Here is a 21,894-nt window from a genome sequence, read left to right as displayed (position 1 = left end):
GCACTTTTGTTATAAAGGGACTATATCAAGTAAGATTGTGCAAAAATATGGAATGCGAATATTTTTCCTAATCAGTGGGCACATACTATCCAGACTACGAGGGTTTATACTAAATTATCACCAAGAGGAAGACATAGACTCGTACATAGACATAGATTGGGGCTCGGAGGATTGGTCATTGATTTACTCGGATCAATCCTATTCACGTCAATGAAGTACTGTATAAGGTGATTATATATTGTGTTTAATCTCAAATACAGACATTTCCTTTTGAATATGCAATAAGGGTTCCTTGCTATTAGATATTAAGAGATGCTGTTTAATAAATTACTCAGCCATGATTCTTACCTTTCTTCTCTCCGCCACAGTCTTCGGCAAACCTTCTACTTCAGGCACAATATGGTCGGGGCATATCGGGGAAGTATCTTTGGTAACAATTTTGAAATGATTGGGGACAGAGTTTGTTTCTAAATACATTTGAATCCGTTGCTTGATAGAATTATTATTAATTTCATATTTATCACAAGTTTCGATACAGTCGTTCGGAGTTTTATTATTAATCGAATTATCACAGCCTTCTTTTTTATCTAAAAGTTCTTCTCTAGCGTTAATTTTTTGGGTGACCTTGTTGGATTCATTTAAGATGTTCTTAAAATATTTATCATCCAACCTATACATACAGTTTTTAGTCGGCGGGGCTATAAACCTCTCCGGAATCTTAACTTTATTTACATTAACGTTTTCCATGTACCGCGGCTGACACACATAGCTAGTACATTTATTATGATCTAATTGCTTTTTATCAATTGCAGCCACTTGCTGCTTATTGGCAAATATTGGCTTAGACTCGTTATTATTTGCTTTAATATTCGTAAGTTGTTTATTTAAAACATAATCATTTGCGTTGTTAGCTAATGGTGTTATATTATTACACTGGTTTTTTTCAGGTATTTCTATATCCGAATAAGTTTCTTTATCTATGGTAGACGAAGTTTTACCAAAAAACTTTTGAATTCTAATAGCCAGTTCGTTTTCCTGAATCCTTTCTTTTTCTTCATGTTCTTTAGGATTTGACTCTTTGTTTATATTATACATAACATTATTTTTTATTTTTCTTTCTTCAACTTGAGATTTAAAAATATTATTTGCAACATTCAACTTTTCAAATGTATTGTTGATTGATTTATTGGGTAAGCTAGTTTCTCTACTTTCATCACTGTTACTGTTTTCTTTAGAATTGTATTTACTTTCAAATGAATGTTTTAATTGCAATACTCTATTTTGTGCTTTAAAATCACTACTAGCCAATATTATATTACTTTGGTAATTGCTTTTAGTTTCCTCATCTTTTTCTTTGGTTTCATTGTTCGTTGGAACTGCTTTATCTAAATTATCTGTTGCATTAACTATTACGTTTGGTTGGTCGATTATTTGTTTCTCTATTTGCTTCTCTTTTTCAATAAAAATATTATTAGTGATCGGGGCAATATTATTACATGTGTTCTTAATACATGTATTATTATTTTGTGTCATTGTGTCCTTAGTTTCATTTATCTTTTCATTATTTTTAGCTAGAAGTTCCTTATTCACATTAAACTTTAAGTCAATGAAATCTTTAATTTGATTTGTATTCAACATATTCCCGTTTTGATTAGTAATGTTAGCATATGTGTTTTTAACTTTTACAATACTTTCAATTCCATTGTCTTTATCAGTTTTATTTTCGTTCACTTCACGATCACCTGTATTTCTTTCTAGCGAATTGTTAAAACCACTGTGTTCTTCTTTTAAATACATTTCATTAAGGATAAATGTATTAGGACTATCTGCAATGTTGTTATTTTTCTCGGTTAATTTAGTTGACGTTATCTCTACAGGGTCAACATTCTTTTCAGTGGAATTTTTAAGGTGGGGTTCCGTATCTACAGGTAACATTACGGGCTCATTAAGTAACACATCCGATTTATTTTCGTTAATGTTAGTAATTGCTGTTTCCGTTTCACATTTATAATTTTCTTTGCCGCTACTTTCAAATATATTAGAACCGCGAATAGGGTCACAGATTTCGGTGTCATTGAAAGGATCGGTGTCTTTTGTAGTGACTTCAAGTTTGCGTTCACAGTAGTTTTTGTCGTCTATTAAACCTTTAAATACTGTTCCATGTTTTGTTATTTCGTCTACAACTTCTTTAAAGTTAAATGAAGATTTGTGGATCAATTGCTTTTCCTCGAAAATTACTTCTTGAATTGCCTGACTTCTTGTTGACGACATTTTTTCTTCAGATGAATCTAAAACAAAAATACCCAATAATGAATATCACAAGGTTAGAATGTCATTTAAATATATATATATATATATATAAAAAGAGGTTAGTCTTTGTATGTGGGTATATTTTATTTTATAAAAACCCTTAAAAGGGCAACATTACAAGCACGAACGTTTTCGGAACAACTGTTCCATCATCAGGTTAAAATGCAGGTTAACATGCCTGAGCCACCAAAATATTTGGGTAAAAACCCTTTAAATTGAAAAATGTTACCGAAGAATGTACATGATGTTTATAATATTATATGATGTTTAATATTTTAATTAGATTTTACTTCAGGTAACATACACCCATGCTTAAGTGATATATATATATATATATATATATATATATATATATATATATATATATATATATATATATATAACGTCATATACTTGTTATAAATTAATTGCTTGATCTCTCTTAAACTGATACTTCTCATGTCCCCTTGAATGCCATTATTAGACATCTTCAGTTAGGTACTAGCTTAAAAAACTATTACATGAAATAAACAGGTTCGATATCTCTATATTAGGTATCTGCTAAACAAGGTGGCCAAATATCCGACACTTCTTCTTCTTAAAGTACCTATCCGTTCCGGATGTTGGCGATCATCACGGCTATCTTTACTTTATTTATTGCAGCGCGGAACACTTCAGTGGTAGTCGTGTTATACCACTTTCGTAAATTTTGAAGCCAGGAAATGCGTCTTCTTCCCGGTCCTCTCTTACCATTTACTTTCCCTTGGAGAATCAGCTGGAGAAGGAGAATCATCCGACACTACAATTCTCAAAGCTATTAAATCACTTGCAAAATCTGTAAGAAAATTTGTTCCAATATTCGACAGAGCAATGCTAATACAATTAGCTGCGTTCCCAATGGATATAAATATAATACAAGTTTACGCACGCACTACAGACAAAGAAAATACCATGATTAAAATGTTTTACCAACTTATATCAGAAACCTTAGCTATGACAAAAAAACAAGAACTTACTCTTATCATGGGGACTTCAATGCAAAGGTGGGATCAGAAAATACTCTGAATACTACTGAAGGTTTGGTCTTATGGGCTAGGACAACGAAATGAATTTTGCTAGAGTACCACTGTGCTAGGTGTTAGCTACAGCTTCTATTAACCGTGGCGTCAGACAAGGATGTATTATGTCACCGATGTTGTTTAATGCCTACTCTAAATCAGTGCTTGAAATAGCATTAAACAATCGTAGTGAATGTGGTAAAATCGGTAGTGAAATTATTAATAACATCAAATATTTTGATGATACAGCTTAATTGCAGAGAGTCTAGAAGACCTTTAAACTTTGTTGAACGCAGTAAATAATGAATGCAATGAAAAGGGCTTAACCATCAACGCAAAGAAAACGAAATGGATGGTGTTTGGGAAAATTAATATTGAAAACTCGGTACTAAAACCATCAAATAACGAAACCCTGGACAGGGTGGATTTTTGGATATCTAGGCAGCTGGATTGACTCAGGGTTGAGAGCAACCAAAAAATTTTAATCAGAATAGAACTGGCGCGCAAAAGCTTCATTGGATGGCGTTATGTATGATGCAATATAAGTCTCTAAGAATGCTAAATGCTACGTGTGGTCTGACTTGCTTTATTTATGTGAAACCTGGACAATAAAAGTTGAAAATTTAAATAGATTGGAAGCGTTTGAGTCGTGGTGTTAACATCGTATACTTAAAATCTCGCGGTCAGCACACATATCCAACGAACCTGTGCTAGAAACCTTGCAAAAAGAGCGAGAATTGGTGGTAAAGGGTGATATTAAACATCTTTATGAAGGATGTGAAGAGGATCGACTTGCTAGATTGAACATAGAAACATGGATAGAAATGCAATTAGGAAAATCGACCCCTCATAGGAATAAAGATAAAGATATTTATGTGGAATCTATTCTCTACTCTTTTGGAATTTTAAAGTAACTGTTTCGCTATATAATCTAAGGCATCCTGCCAGCCTATTTGCTTTTTGTACTTTATCTCTCACTTCTTTGTCCAGGTCTTCACAGTGTAATTCTCAGGTATTTTATTCCCATTACTTGTTCAATACTGATGACATCAATTTCTATTTTACATCTGGTTGGTTCTTTGCTGACTACCATTGTTTTAGTTTTCTGAGATGAGATTGTCATATTAAATTATTTTGCTCTTATGTTAAATCTCTGGACCAGTCGTTGCAGACTATCTTCATCTTGGGCTATTAATATTGCGTCGTCTGCGTAACAGAGCATTTTTATTTCTCTGTTTCCCATTCTGTATCCTCTTCCTTTGTTAACGCTTTTGATGAATTCATAATAATAGTCTCCCGTTTTATACCGCTGTCGCGGCTTTGGGAGTATAGCAGGGTAGTCTGCTATATCTAGGGCCTACGGTATACAAGGAAGGTAACATGGCCAGTGCTACGCTTCAACCGTCTATTATTACCCCTGGTTTTACCCAAGGTACTCATTTTTATTCAGGCTGAGTCGACCTGGGGCCTATAGACATTTTTAAAATGTCTAGATGTTCTTGCCGGCGGTGGGATTCGAACCCCGGACCACCGGCTTGCGAGTCAAGCATCCTACCGCTTGCGCTACGCAGGCCCTTGATGAATTCATCCATGATCAAATTAAAGAGCATGGGGCTCAATGGGTCTCCTTGTCTTATTCCGCTGCTTATTTCTTTGGGTTCTGTAAAATGTCTATCTATTCTGACTTTCATTTTGTTGTTTTTGGTAGATGTTTTCGATAGTTTTTATAATATTTAGAAAATCTTCTCTATTATGCAGAAGATGCATTATATCTTTAAGTCTTACTCTGTCAAACGCTTTCTTTAGGCTAATCAGACAGAAATGATAGTCTATTATACTCTAGTGATTTCTCAGTAATTTTATTTATAACAAATATTGCATCTGTACACGATCTTCCACTACGAAAACCCTGTTGTTCATCTGATAAACTTCCTCTGATTTATTAGCACTTGTAAAATTTTAGTTGTAAGTTTTAGCGTAGTATTTAACAAGTTTATACCTCTGTAGTTTTCTGGCTGTTTTTTATCTCCTTTTTGAATAGTAGAATTAGTTCGCTCGTTCTCCATTCTTCCGGTATTTTATTGTGTTTTATAATTTTATTAGCTTTTCAAGTATTTTCCGAACTTCCTGTACATTTATATTAAGTTCTTCATTTGTGGTAATTTGTTTAATGTTTCCGGTTCTAGCGTCATTTGTTCTTCCTCTGCATAGAGCTTTCTAGGTAGTCACTCCACGTATCCCTTTCTAAGTGTTTTGGTTCTATTAGTTCCTTTACTTTCCTTCTTTGACCTCTTATGAAGCGCCATATTTCTTTTTGCAGACCGTAAAAAGCATGTTCCATTTCTTTCGAAAAGCGTTCCCAGTGATCATTTTTCATTTTTCTTACGCGCATGTATGTCGTTTCTAATTGTCTTGTAATTATGGCTCTTGTGTTTTGGTTGACATGTATTTCAGGTAAGCTTTTTTCTTTTCTATACATTTTTCCTTTACTCCTGTACAAAACCATGCCTTTTTCTTTGCCTTGGGAACGATTTATTTTTATTTATATTTCTTTGACCAAGAACTTCCTTGGCCGAGGCTTAATTTTTGCCCAGCTTTCTTCGACTCCATCACTTTCTGTGATAAATGTGTTTCTGCTTTTTCGGTTATTCTGTTTTGGAATAGGTATCTTGTTGATCCTGTAAGCTCTCCACTTTTATCTTCTGGAGTATTCTGGTGATTTGTTCTCACATATATATGTGTTTTCATTTGGATTTTGCCCAATACCAATTTATGATCTCTTCCTATTTCTGCTGATGTTTGTGCCCCTACATCCAAGTAAGAGACTCAAAGGACAAACCAATGACGGAAGAATCCAAAATAGAATTTATCACCACTCCTTCCGTTCGCAATTTCGAATCAGTTTTAGTCAAAGGTCAATGTCCCCATACAGGTCTCAAAATTTATTTTAAAAATTCCACACTTATAGCCCTATCCGCTTCTATAAACCAAAAATTATACAAAAAGTCTTAGAGATCAAATAATGTCCTAATTTTATCAATAAAAAAGATGACACCACCCGGTTGCCTTAAAAACGGAGACTTAGCGCCAACTCCCACCCAAACACCACGTCAGTGAACCACATCACCATCGATGGTATAAATGGACCATTCCTTGTTCCAAACAGTAGTAGTGCAATGACCAGTAAAGAGTGTATAAGTGAAGTGATATAGGGGTTCAGGAGACTGAGAGTTAGGAAGCCTTGATAAACACTTAACTAACTCAACACAGAGATTCAATACGGTTTAACCCAGAAATCCGCTGAGTTCGATATTAATTATATATGTTATAAAAAGCAGTACTTACCAATAACTTTTCTGATAGTTCTGGAATGCCGCAACGATTTTAAAGTTACTTCACTTTCATTCTTTTCATTGACAAAAATGTGGACATTAAAAGGACATCCTTTGATTAGTTCACCACCAGCAATCATGTTGATCTCGTACATTCCATAGTTCTTCGGAATATAGCAAACTTTAATCCTGTCATTTTCTAATGTAGCTTCGACGTCTATTTCTTCACTGGGTACTTTTTTTTGGCTTCTTGAAAAGTTCCATTGGAAAGATTGTAGATTTTCTATTAGTTTAATAGAAGACCTCCTCTGTGTTTTAATTTTTCTTTTAAATTTACGCTTTCTGTTGATCAATTTTGGGGAAATAGCTTCCCCGAATGATCCGAAAGGACCCCTTATTTGGATTATTATGTTGCTTTCGTTATCGTCGTCGCAGTTTTCGTCCAAGTACACGTAGAATTCGGCCATTTTGTACTGTTCTCCAGAAAAAACTCCCATTCCTCTTACTATGTATCGTTCGGTAATCTTTTTTTCTTTTTCGTTATTTTCTGCGATTTTATTCATTGATATTTGAATTTCGGATAGGTATTTGATAAACTTTCTTTCCAGTTGGGAGTTAAGAGTTTTCTGTAATTCTTCATTTGAAAAAATCTGTAATTTTTAAAACATACTTATTTATTATGAACAAACAATTTATTACGAAAATTATATAATTAAAACAATTTCAATTGAAGGGTACAGGGGAAAAAGGAGGAATATCAGAAATTTTCATTTTTTGTTTTAATAATCCATTATATAGGTTAGATTCTGTACTTCACTGTTCATAAATAACACTGGTTAAAATTGGGTTGTGTCATGAGATAACACGAATAATAAAATATCTACACAGGAGAAGAAAGGGGAATGTCAGGATATTACCGTTTAAGAAGGGGGAATGTCAGTTGTGAATCACGCAGTAACAAGTTAATATGCTTTTATTGTTACTATGTTACTCATTGTTTTTGTGTGCTACACCTCAAGTATTATTTGAAGTTAGTTTCCTCAAGTTACTGATACAAAATCATTTTACTATGCCAAGTTATAAAGAAATAAGTGATATAGATGTAAGTAGTTCAGCAAATGTAAAGTTAAGTAAGAAAAGAAAATCATTTGGCCGCATGACTGATGTAAGTAAAAAACTTAGATTACAACACCATGTTCCTGGGCCTGACTGTCACTGTAAAAGATGTTTTCAAAATGTTTCTGAAGACTCTAGGAACAGTATTTTGAAGCAATTTAATTTAATGTGTACTGTTGATGAACAAAACTCATATTTATGTGATCTAATTACCATACAACAAATTCAAAACCGACGTTCACGTCAAATGGAAGAGTACGGTAAATTTAAAAATGTCGTATAGAGTTATAGAGTAAAGTTTATAAATGATAAGGATACAGAAAAAGAAGTTCAGGTTTGCTTTAAAGCTTTTATGGCCATCCATGGTATAACTAAGAAAAAGATGGAGGTCCTTCAAAAATTTTTAAAAGATTTGGCATGTTTCCAAAAGATCAAAGAGGAAATTATTCTTCAAGACCTAGGAAACTCTCCAAAGAACAAAGAGAAGCAGGAACGAACCACATAGAATCTTCCAAAAGACACTTACCAGAGGAGCTAACTATTAATAAAATGCACAAAATGTATATTTAAAAATATATATATATATATATATTTAGGGATTCTACAGTATTCACTGCCTTCCCTCGCTCAACCGTTTCCATCTCTCTCTGTTGTTCCATTCTCCATCGTTCAGTCCTCTCTTACTCATGGCGTCGTCTACTTCGTTCCTCCAGGATTTTCGGGGTCGTCCTCTTTTCCTCCTTCCTATGGGGCTCCATTCGGTTATTTTCTTTATCCATCTGCTGTCGCTAGTTCTTCTTACATGTCCATACCACTTTAGTCTTTTTTGTTCTATATATGTTAGTATGTCTGTTTCTATTGATGTTCTTTGCTTTATTTCGTCATTTCTTCTCCTATCCATTCTTGTTACTCTGCAGCATCTTCGCAGGCATTCCATCTCTGTTGCTACTATCTTACTGCTGGTTTTCTTGTTTATGATCCAATTTTCAGCCCCATATGTCATAATACTTCGCACTAATGTTTTATAAATCTGCGTTTTTGTCTTCATATTTAGGTGTCTATCCCACCATACTGAGTTAAGTTGTCGGATTGCTGTTCTTGTTTGTCCTAATCTTTGTGTAATTTCTTCCTCTGTTGTTGCCTTTTTCGTGATTATAAACCCCAGGTATTTGAATTTATCCTTTCCTTTGATTGTTACGTTGTCATCAATCTGTAGATCTTCTATGTCTTCTTCACTTGTAGATAGGTACTCTGTTTTCGCGAGGTTAATATCTAGGCCAGCCTTGGTATATTCTTCTTGTAGTTTTTTCATCATGTAGCATCATATTGTTTTCATCATATTTAAAAATATCCAAATTTAAAAGTGTCTTACGAAACTTACAGAACAATTTTCTCAACCGAATTTCATTTGTCATTTGGGTATCCCAGGAAAGACACATGCAGTACATGTGATGAGTTCCAAGTGAAAATAAAGAACCTAGAAGTTGAAAAGGGTAACATTATTTCAGGAGATAATGATGATGCTGTTAGGCTGGAGAATGAAATAAGACGCTTAGAAAATGAAAATAAACTCCATAAATTAAAAGCAGATATATTTTATAAGAGAAAACGAGAAGCTACAAAAAGCAGCAATGAAGAAGCAATCTGTTTGGATTTCTAGAAAAACCTACCAACACCTAACATTTCTACAAATGACATCTACTACAGGCGCCAACTTTCTTTGTATAGTTTTAATATCCACACTTTATCAACAGGAGCCAGTACATTTTGTACTTATCTTGAAGCAGTAGGAAAAAAAGGTAGTGATAATGTGTGCTTAATGTTGCACGATTTCGTATACAATCATCTTGATATAAATGTCCGACGTATTTCCATGTTCTGTAATTCATGCGGAGCACAAAACAAGAATTATACTGTTTTAAGATTTCTCCACATTTTAGTGCACAATGAAAAAAGATATGATAAAATAAAAATATGTTTTCCTATAAGAGGCCATTCCTATCTTAAAGCAGATAGGAATATGAGCCTAATTAACCAAAAAGCTAAAGTAGAGCAGCCAAATGAATGGATGGAGATTTTTCGTCAAGCCAGAGTGAAACCTTCTCCTTTTAATGTAATAGAGGTGGATCAGCTGCTATTTAGGAAATGGTCAACCCACCTGAACAAAACTTACACCAAGAAGTGCCCCTTTAAAACTAGACCTCTCCAAGAAGCCAAGGCTGTAAAATTGCCCCCTCGTTTTATTTATTTCCGAAATTCATATAATGGTCTGTTTAAGTCTGCAGTAATAGCAAACCGCCGTCCAATATCATAGCACTCTAGCTTGCAAGACAATGAGTTTGAACTACCCGACTATCTTTATGAAGGTATGAAATAGTAATAAATTAATGAAGTAGTATTGGGAACTAAGTATTCTGTTTGTAGGTTTGATTTCTATTTCGAAGGCAAAGTTTGATGACGTTGTGCACCTGTCCAGATTTTGCACAAAGAAGTATCTCAAAGTGTTACCACATGTTGAATGAGGACAAGTTGGCTTATACGCAATTATTATATTATTATTATACGGACTAAGCAAAATTGTATTATCCTTTTATTTTTGTTGCTTTTCTTAAATTAAATTTACTATGTATTTAAACAAGAGACATTTTCCTTGTTAATCAGCGACATTGTATTTCTTAGGTATTTCTTACAATGTGGTGTTTACAAGTAAAGTATTCTAATAATGATTTTTTAAGGTTATATAATGGACACCTTTAGAATCTGAGAGTTTATTGTCGAAAATGGATTATATATATTTAAAATTTAATAGAAAATGAAATTTTTCAAATGGATTAGACTCTCATCAGAACGTTTTCGGTCTTATCAGACCAATATCAGTGAAAACATAGTTAGAAATTGAAACTAGTCACTTAAAAAGGTGTAACAACTTTCTGATTACAATTTTAAATGTATTAAAAATTAAAATTGAAGCGACATGAGGTCGATATTAAAATATTTAACACAAAATACACATACATTCATCTTCATCTGAACCACGCTCAATTGGAAAACCACCAGACAGCTGTACAACAACTGGCTGATTAATCGGAGAGATTTGTATTGCGACTACTGCGTTCCCCACACCATTCTGCCGATGAAATGCACGACACAGAGTAAAAAATGTTGCCCAAGTGGATTTCTTGACAGTATTTCCTTCCACCTTGTGGGAACAAAATGGAAATTTAGACAAAAGAGATGGCCCAGATTAGCAGTGTCGACTTATAGTCCAGAAACGTTAATGCTTTCGAAAAAATCTGTTAAAAAATTAGAGTGCTTTGGAAAGGATAGACGTCCATGGATAGAACATATAAAGTGGAGTTAGGCCGAACACGTGGTGAGAAAAAATGACGCTAGGTGGACTTCTAACGTTTTGTGATGTCGTAGATAAGTAATTTAAATATATAAATAGTAATTTATGAATACTAAGAGTTAGCCAACTCATTTTGTCGACCTAAGTACTGGAAAGTCTTCAAGTTAGTAGAATTTGAGATGCGCGACTTGACTTAAGATCTGAGAGGCTCCTACGCGTTATATTCACTACCGATTAATAATTAAAACTATAATAGCAACATTCGTAGCATTGTCCAATTACTGGATACAAAAGTTTTAAGACTCTGTTTTGTGTTGGTTTTTTTGTTAAGAGAAACGGTTTAAGTTGTAGAGGAAAGTTTTATTTGATTATTTAGAAGGGAAAGAAGTATAATTGTTTTGGTTTTATTGGTTTTTGCTCCGTAATTGTCCCGGTAAGTTATATTGTTTGTAATTTTCTTGTAAGACTTATACACTTGCCAGAAATTAAAACGATTTTAATTATATCATCATCTCTCCCGTTTTATCGAGAATATATTTTATATCTTTTAAATAAATTGAGTATTAATTTTTTCTTCATACATTTGTATTCAGATAATTAATTCCGAAAACCATAAAATTGTTTTAAGTTATCCAAGGTCATAATACTTTCGACCAAGTCATTAAGCTGATTCCTTTTCTACCTAAGTCCATTTCTTGTATCTATTAAGGGTAAACAACCTTGTTTTCCTCTTTTCTTCTTCGTACATAACGAGAACGGAAAATTATGGGGTATATTTTTTATTTTAGCCATACAATTCCGAATTCAGGAAGTAGAAATACCCATAAATTCACTCAAAAATAGAAAGTCACTATTACTAGACGGAATAATCAACGAGCTTCTAAAACACGGAGAAGAAAGTATAACCCTAGAGATGACAAAACTTATACAAAAACTATACCAGACGCATGGAGAAACAGCATAATGATACCAATGTTCAAGAAAGGAGATAAAGAAGACATCAACAATTATAGAGGTATAAATCTACTGAACACCGCACTTAAGCTTATCACAACAGTTCTAACCAACAAAATCAATAAACTAATATCAGATGAACAACAAGGATTCAGATCCGGAAAATCCTACGTAGACGTCGTATTTTTACTAAGACGAATCACGGAAAAGGCCATCGAGTACAATAAACCAGCATATCTATGTTTTATAGACCTGACAAAGGCTTTCGATCGCATCCAAGTCGAAGACGTCTTACACCTACTGTATAAAAGCAACATACCAATCAATATTATACAAACCATCGAAAACATCTACTTTTATAATCGAATACAGGCAAAGATAAAAGTAAATTTACACAGTGTATATCAGTACAAAGCGGAGTCAGACAGGGTGACTCGTTAAGTCCACTTCTCTTTAATATAATAATGGACGAAATAATACAAGCAGTACGTAAAGGTCATGGCTACAGAATGGGGAACAAAGAAATCCAAATATTATGTTGTATAGACGAATATCAGGGAAAAGTCTGTTGGATAGGGAGACATGCGAAAACAATATAGAAGATATAAATGGATGGGTGACAAAACAGAAACAGGAGTGAAACGAACATATTAGTAGAATGGCAGAGGATAGGATAGTGTTACGATAAATATCATGGCCTAAAAATAACCGTAAATATATTATGACTAATTCACTAATATGTTGTAGATTGTACGAGAGAATTCTACCAGCTGGCAGAAAGAAAACCGGTCAGACGATGACCTTCTAGTATACATCAGAGGGGTTCTCCTGAATTCTAGGCCAGTTGTGGTTTCATATATAATAATGGATTTTTCATTGAAGGAGTTAGTTTTGAAGATTCGCGGTCGCGATTTAATTGTACGATAAATAAATTAATATAAGTCATCGTGCTTTTTAATAAATTAAAATAAGAACCTTTTAATAAAGACATTATAAATTGAATAAAGACAACAGTTAAATAAATATCATTTCAATAGTACGATTAGCACGAGATAAGTCACCAAATGGACGAAGCAGTATTGGCAGACCAAGAAAAAGATAGTGCGATAATTTAGACAATTCAGGAGACTAATATTGAAGAAGAAACAGGCTTTAAAGCCTACATACAAGAAGGAAGAAAAAGATGAATAAGAATTTTTACTGTCGAGTTAACGCAAATTTTATTTAAAATTGATTTCGCGCGCGTAATTCACATTCAAACTCACCGGTCGTTTTAAGCGTTGTTTCCGAGAGGACATTCATACAGATTCTTAGTAAATCATTTTTTTCCGGTTTCCCCCCCTTCGAGGGGAGGTTTTAGGGAGTAGGAGTGGCAAACTTTTTTGCATCTTTTTTTGGGGTCCCAAAATTGACATCCTCAGCAAAATTCCGCTTGTTCATCTAGTTTTTAGAGGTCAACTCTCCGTCGGCTCTACTAATGACGATGCTGATGATTTGTCAGATCGCCGTGAAATTTCATATTCGCTGGAAAGTTCCGCATTCATTAGTTAATATCTGGTTTAGTTATAATATATATCGTACATTTATCTCTTATTAAATTTAGATTTTTACCTTTTATCTGCTAGTTTTTGAATGTATTACGTGGTTTCTATTTCGGTTTCACGTTATGGTCAGTAGTTACATCATTATAAAATATTTGGCAAAACTATGCGTAAACATGCGTTATTTCCTATCTAATAAAGTTAGAGATAATGTTTCATTAATCTTATCAAATCAACCTTATTATTCTAAGCATGCATCAAAACATTAAAAAATATATTTTTGAAAAAGATAAGCTGATTTCAAGTAATTATATACCACAAAACACTTCAACAGAAAAATATTATTATTAAAAAAATTTTATTTAATATGTTTACAAATTATAAATTTGAATTTTCTAGAATCAAAGTAAGTATACCTAGAATAACTACAATGTATAATTAGTGACAATTACTATGTATAAACAAACTTGAAGAATAAAAAATTAAGAAACAATAGGATAGGAACAAAATTTTAGTAGCAGTGAACCCAGAAGAAAATAGATATCCAGGAAAAAATTAATTTATTAATTTTTACCAGGAACATTCTAGCGTATATGGTTAACTATGCACTTTGATAAAAAAAATATCCTAAACATATACAGCATGAATGGCTAAAAAGAAACTGGTACCAAAGAGTCGGTGGTTTGACTATTAGTGATTTTGTATTAATAGAACAAAAATCCATCTGCAAACTTGAACGTAAGAGTATACCGAAAACCAATGCACTGGAACTGTTATTTCAACAAGTAGAATTACCACGTTAAACTAAATAGATAAGTTATAAAAACCTTAAAGGATGCTACCTTAAACGAACTTAAATATTTGAATAAAAAATTAAAATATATAGAAAAAAGTAGAAATCAAATGTAGGATAGAGACATCAAGATCTGCATTTTAAAAATTGCTAAGCTATTCAAATCTCATGATATCAATATCCATAAAAATAAAGTTACTACGATGTTATATCTTTCCTATACTGTTGTAGGGAGTTGAGTCTTGGACTTTCACATAGGCTTACTGCAAGAGAATTAAGGAACAGCGAAAGCTATGGATTGCTGCAACTAATTTTACAGGGAAAAAGAGAAGGAAAATGGGTACCAGAAAGGCGAAGGATTTCCTGGCTGAAAGTCTAGAGACGTGGTTCAACACAAACCACAAATCATTTCAAAGCAGCAGTTTGCAAAATACAGATTTCCATGATGGTCGCCAGCTTCCAAAACAGATAGGCACTACAAGAAATAGAAGAAAAAAGTTAAGTCAGAACGATTATACTTCAAGAAATATTGAGCAACCTACATGTCCAAATAGAGTCAACGGCAATGTCGATTAACAACGAGAACCAAAAGGTTAAGCTGTCTTGCCGTGTACTAAAAATATTATAAATTGAATTAACAAAATATTAAAAAAAAACCATGACCTCAAGTCCCTCTTCAAACTAATACAGATAATAAGAAGCTTGAGATTCAAGAGCAAGGAATCAACGTTCCAAAAAACTTTTATCCACCCCAAGAAATTAATGCATTCTCTGTGATTGTCACTACAAAAAATTAGCCATCGTGCACCATTATACAAGACAGTAACCAAATACAGATGCTTAGTAGAACATCACACTGATCGGTATCAGTGCCGCCTTGTATGTTCGTATAATAACATGCATCTTTCCTAAGCAATGTTCCTGATTAAGTTTTTTTTAATGACAGTCTAGATGTCAATCAGCCAGTTACAACATGACTAAACGAACAATGGTTTCTAGTCATTTTAGCACTGAATTTATAAGATTAAGAAGACTTGGGTTTAATGATATAAAAGTGAGTTTAGTTCACTTACAAGCACTGGTAATTTAATTTAAATAATTTCTTGAGACTAAGATTTGTAATTTGCTTTTTGTTTATTTAAATCACTCAAGTAATTCATTATTATAAAAATATAATTATTTACCGGTATGACTCCAAAATATTTATACGCCATGGCTTGTGCATGCACGGGTGGTTTCTTCCAATGTCTATGAGGATTTGGGCACGCTCCAGGGATAGATGCGTTTATCAAAGTACACAGTAAGGATCCGTCTCGCCATAAATCTTCTATACCACCAGATAAAGTTTTCGCATAATGCGAGGACCAAGTCGGGGGAAGTCTGCCACTGGCCCATTTCAGAAGTGCCTCCTTTTTTATAAAGCGCGGACAAAGAACTGGAAAAAATATTACATAGTTTCAATGTTGTGAATATTAGTAAAAAAATATTGAAATAATGCACTAATCGCTAAAATAGAAATTGTACACGTGTTCATAGTCTTTCCAGGTTCTTATGATGAAAAAATAATTTGTATTGCCATTTATCTCAAATGCAGCAGTTAATTACTTAAACTTTTATATCACTGTTGCACATCCATAAATAAGGATTTTTAGATATATTTAAAGTTGTTATTTAAAGGGAAGTTAATGGAGTAGAATCAGCCGAAAACAGTATCTTTCACTAATAGGTCTATCTCAATTTCAGAGTGGTAAATTGTTACCCAGCACTCCCTGTTAGATAACAGACAAGTCTCGGACGATCGAGTATCAATGTGTGACGACAATATACTCTTATCTTCTAGAGCAGGGGTTCCCAAACTTTTTTGTACCACGCCCCCTTTTATTGACATGAAAGTTTCTCGCGCGCCCACCCCTTAACAATAAATTGTATGGGCCTAGGAACAAAACAAAAACAAATAAGTATTACATAGAAAATAAAACATTTATTTATACTGCCATAAGATATAATAATATCAGTTTTTATAAAATACAAAAATGATTAATAAAAGAAATATAGATTTAGTTGTTTAGATTTAGTGGTTAGTGGGATGGATGTAATACTTTGTTTTAATTGCCACAAGTGTTGAAAATGCTTTCTCGCACAAATAGATGTTTGAAAAAGGTAAATATAAACGAAGAGCTTCCCATGATACACTAGGATACACTTTGAAATATTTTAACCAAAATGAAGGTTTGTCCATTATGTCAAAGTTGTATTTGGCAGAGGAATCATGTTTTATTTGCAAAGCATCTTTTTAAAGAGATTCAGGCAGGGAGTCTATGTTGACATGGAATGGATCAATTGAAATTCGTCAATTATTATCGTCACAAGTGTTTGGAAAGTATTTCTGGAATTTGGATTTGGATTTTTAAACTTGATCCTTCATAAACATCCTTGAGGCATGATTCTTCTTAGATTGTCTCTACTTTAGGGAAACTCAAATAATTGCAGGGGTTTGCTAATATTTTACGCCTCCAAAGTTGCAATTTCTCAATATAAATCTTAATCACATCGTGGGTATCAGACCAGACATAGGACAGAACACAAGAAAGAAACGACATGAAAAATGTCACTATATTATCATTGACTTTATATATTCTTAATAATTTTATAAGCCATTCATGCGGCATTGACACAAAGACTTTGTTATAGTCAATAAAAGTAGTAAAGAGATTTCTTATGTGGAAATGACTGAAACGATTTAGAATTATGAAACCTATGAAACCTTCAGCGCATCCTTTTTGTTGAGGCTCTATGACATTGTTTAGAGCACAGTGTTTGTAAATACACTGGACTACAGATTATGTGACCAATTTATACAAAGTTAGAAGGCAAGTAATTGAAAGGTACCTACTTGGCTGGATCTTAAGTGTTATTCTGTTCTTTCTATATTAAATAAGTTGTTCCTTAAGTTAGGAATGATGCTATTTTCTGCAAATAGAAGTTTTGAACTCCGTCTGGTCTAGAAGATTTCCCGTTCTGAAGCTCTTGAATAATATTATTCTTTATTATTTTTTTTATATTATTTTTATTTATATTGTGACAATAAATGTGTTGAAGTCAGTTTTAATATCAACTCCATAGTATGTTTTTACATCAAGTATTCCGTTTGTGGAACATTTGCAAATTAAATAATAGTCTATTTGTGTTTTCAAGTTAATTTTGTTGTCATGGGTTGCTCTACAGAAGATTAATATCAACATGGTCCAAGAATTACAGAAAATTAATTGAAATTATCATAAATTGATGAAATTAAATAAATATTCTCGACGAACATTATATATAATACCATAATAAGTCAGATAATCATATTGTAGAAAAGAAATCAATGAAGTATAATCAATATTAATGCGGAAAGAAAACATCTTCGAGCCAATTATAAGAAGCGCATAGCTTTCTACAAGCTTATTTAGTAATTACATAATATCTATTAATCATAATAATTAAAAGAATACGTGAAACAGAACATCCCAACAAAAAGAAATGCTTACGTCAACGTAAATTTGTAAAAAGTAGAACAATTATTTTTACTAGAAAACTGCTACTGGAAATTCATCATTATTGCAAAATAATTAAATGAAAGAGTGTATATCAAGGTCAGGCGCTATTTTTACGTTTTTAATTTTGTTAAAAAAGTGATTAATGCAAAACACAGGAGAATGTTTTTACGTACGGCAGGTATATTGAGTTTTCGTGTTCTCGCTATAATTATTATTCATGAAGATTTTTTATAAAAACTTTGTTTTCAGGTATTACAAACAATTTGATATGACAAGTTAATGGAGGAAAATTTCACTCAGAAAGTGGTGGATGATAACGGGAAACGAATGAAGAGAAGCATGGCAGGATCAGTGCTGAGAAAACCACAGTAAAAGAAATTAAACATCAAATCGAACAATAGGGAAATCTTTTTCTTCTTAGGATGCCTGTCCGTTCCGAACGTTGGCGATCATTCTGGCTATGATGACTTTGTTGGTTGCTATATGGAATAGCTGTCTTGAGGTCTTTCTATACCATGCTCTCAGGTTAGCAAGCCAGGATATTTTTCTTCGTCCGGGGGCCCTTTTTCCTTCAATTTTACCTTGCAAAATGCATTCTAGTAGCTTGTATCTGCCTTGATTTCTGATTATATGTCCCAAGTACTGCAGCTTACGGCCCTTCACGAAGTTGATCAAATCCGCGGTTGTGTTCATTCTCCGCAGTACTTCTTCATTGGTGACGTTGTCTGTCCATGGTATCTTCAGGATCCTTCTGTATAACCATAGCTCAAAAGCCTGAAGTTTTGACAAAGTTTTCGCCTTCAATGTCCACGTTTCTACTCCGTACAGAAGCACTGAGTACACGTAACATTTAAGGAGCCTTATTTTATATAATAGTGAAATACTAATTGTAAAATAATAGAATAATAGAAATAGCTGGTAGCGGGTAGCTAATCGGGTTGAGGTAGGAACTACTTTTATCAGCGAAAGTGAATCAATTTATGCCATTCGCAGATTCTCTGACTCAGAAATTCCTGGGCCACGGATGAAGTCTACAACAGCATCCATGGCGAAGAAGATGCCGCTCACATCAATGATGTGAACGGCAGAGATGGCAGCGCTCTACTTTTAGGGCTCACATAAAATCAAAAAGACACACTTTTGTCTAAGGTCTAGAATTTGTCTTAAAGACGGAAGAGCCAAATTTTGGTCAACGGCATAAGGATGCAAAAGGCAAGTGGAAACCACCGCATTAAAGGTTCAACAGATCATCTCTGGTAGAAAATCAACATGGATAGTAAAAAACAGTGAAAATCTTAATGATCATGGAAATAGGGAGCCAAGATCTGGCAAAAGGGGGCAAACTCGAGAGTACGAGGCCTCTTCGGTAGTCAGTAAGCAACATCTGGGTAAATACTTTAACAAAATGATATAACTAGATGGAGCATCAGAGTAGGAACTTGGAATGTAAGAAGTCTGTTTGTAGTAGGAGAAATGGGTAATGTAATTTTGGAAATGAAACGGCTGCAAATAAATATATTAAAAATCAACATCATAATATAAATGTACACGAAGTTCGTAAAATACTTGAAAGAACAGAAAAGCAGTAGGTAAAGACGGCATACCAAACTTGTGGAGCAGCAATGACAGAACAATTAACAACAATAATTAATAACATTATAAAACACAATAAAATACCACAGAAGAATGGAGACGAGCGAAGTAATTTCACAATTCAAAAAAGGAGATAAAAACAGCTAGAAAACTACAGAGGTATAAACTTGTTAAATACTACCCTCAAACTTACAACTAAATTTTACAAGTACTAATAAATCAGAGGATAAGTTTAGCAGATAAACAACAGGGTTTTCGTAGTGGAAGATCGTGAACAGATGTAATATTCGTTATAAAGCAAATTATAGAGAAATCACTAGAGTATAATAGACTAGCATTTCTGTGTCTGATTGACTTAAAGAAAGCGTTTGACAGAGTAAGACTTAAAGATGTAATCCATCTTCTGTATAATAGAGAAGTTCCCCTAAATATTATAAAAACTATCGAAAACATCTAAGAAAACAACAAAGTGTAAGTCAGAATAGATGGACAACTTACAGAACCTATAGAAATAGGCAGAAGAATAAGACAAGGATACTGATTGAGCCATATGCTCTTCAATTTAATCATTGATGAAATCATCAAACGCGTTAACAAAGAAACAGGATACAGAATGGGAAACAAAGAAATAAAATACTCTGTTACGCAGACGATGCGATACTGATGGCCCAAGATGAAGATAGTCTGCAAAGACTGATCCACAGATTTAACATAAGAGCAAAAGACTTTAATATAACTATCTCATCTCCGAAATCTAAAACAATTGTAGTCAGCAAAGAACCAACCAGATGTAAAATAGAAATTGATGGCAATAGTATTGAACAAGTAATGGAAATAAAATACTTTGGAATTACACTGTCCAGCTATGGAGACCTGGACAAAGAAGTGAGAGATCAAGTACAAAAAGCAAATAGACTGGCAGGATGCCTTAATAACACTATATGGCGAAACAGAATGAGATGAAGTCAACAATTTATAAAGCCAGTGTAAGATCAATAATGACATATGCCTCAGAAATAAGACCCAACACAGCCACAACACAAACGCTACTGGAAAAGGCAGAGATGAGAGTACGTAGAAGAATTACAGGAAATACACTGAGAAATCTAAAAAGAAGTGAAGAAGACATTAGAAGAAAATGTAACGTACAATGTACAAATGAATGGACACAAAACAGAAAAAAAATGGAATAACCACATAAGCAGAATGGGGAAGACCCGTGTCGTCAAAATAACAAGAGATAAGTAACCAATCGGCAGAAGAAGTATCAGACGACTGCGCAAAAGATGCGGTGACATCCTTCCATAGAAGTATTAATCACCAATGAACAAGCAGAATTGCTTATGACGAGGAAGAAGAAGAAGAAGAAATCAACAAGATGCGGTGGCAAGAAACATGAAAATTCATAATGAAAAACGAGATGCTACTGTGGTAACGAAGATTCATCTTATTTATATGATGTAGTTATTCTCACAGTCAGCAAAGTTAATAGAGCGGTACTTAGTTTTACGCCAATTTCAGACAGAGGGAGTCCCGATAAACATAACAAAGGAGTATGCTCCAACAGCCGATAAAGATGGGGAAGAGGATGAAACGTTTTACAACTAACTAAATAATGCTCTGAATCTAACAAAGAAGCATAGGTTAATAATCGGATTAGGAGATTTTAACGAAAAAATTGCTAAGGGAGCAGGTGAGTCATTGATTGTTGGGTTTGTTAAGTGAGAAAAATGGACTTAGAGATAGACTATCTTAGAATTCTGCCAAAGTGGAGATCTAATTATAACAAATACTGTGTTCGGCTTACCAAAGCGCAGACTATATTCCTGAAAATCACCAGCAGATCGAAAAACACATATTGTCAGAAGCCAAATAGATTTGATTTTAATTAGGAACATATGGAGAAATTCAATATATCAGGCAATAATATATACTCGGATCATTGTGGACAGTATAAGCTCTTAAATTCCAGGACGAAAAAAGAAATAGAAGCAGCTAAAGAAAGTTAGCTAAATGAACAGTGTCGGGAAAATGAGGAATACGAAAAGAAATTTGAAAGCTTTAATATTTATCGAAAAATGAAGAAAATATTAATAAATTAATAAGAAAACAAAAGCACATACTTGTATAAAATACTCGAATGGTAAAATTCCCTCAGAGACAAAACATTAACTAAATAGATGGTACACCCATACATAAGCTCTTCCCTATCGTAGGTATTATTCCACCTAATATTCGAAGAGATGTAGATTCGCGATAATAAATATACGATTACCAGCGTGAAGAGGAAAAGCTTTCTGGCCAGATCAATCCATCTGTAAGATATACCA

General features: G+C 33.5%; 1 protein-coding gene across 2 annotated transcripts in view; it reads right to left on the bottom strand.

The window, feature by feature from the left end:
• Positions 1-21,894, bottom strand: part of LOC140439283 (uncharacterized) — a 73,814-nt gene that overhangs the window by 11,765 nt on the left and 40,155 nt on the right. For both annotated transcript variants that reach the window (XM_072529099.1, XM_072529100.1), the window contains exons 3-5: positions 15,617-15,867; positions 6,693-7,329; positions 349-2,288 (exon numbers count right to left, since the gene is read on the bottom strand). In XM_072529099.1, coding sequence (XP_072385200.1) covers positions 349-2,288; positions 6,693-7,329; positions 15,617-15,867 — 2,828 coding nt within the window. The remainder of the gene's footprint in view (positions 1-348; positions 2,289-6,692; positions 7,330-15,616; positions 15,868-21,894) is intronic.

The sequence above is a fragment of the Diabrotica undecimpunctata genome, chromosome 4, assembly GCF_040954645.1.
Source record: "Diabrotica undecimpunctata isolate CICGRU chromosome 4, icDiaUnde3, whole genome shotgun sequence".
Classification (NCBI taxonomy): Eukaryota; Metazoa; Arthropoda; class Insecta; order Coleoptera; family Chrysomelidae; genus Diabrotica; species Diabrotica undecimpunctata.
Note: the sequence above shows the minus strand (reverse complement) of the source record. Positions and strands in the feature narration are given on the sequence as shown.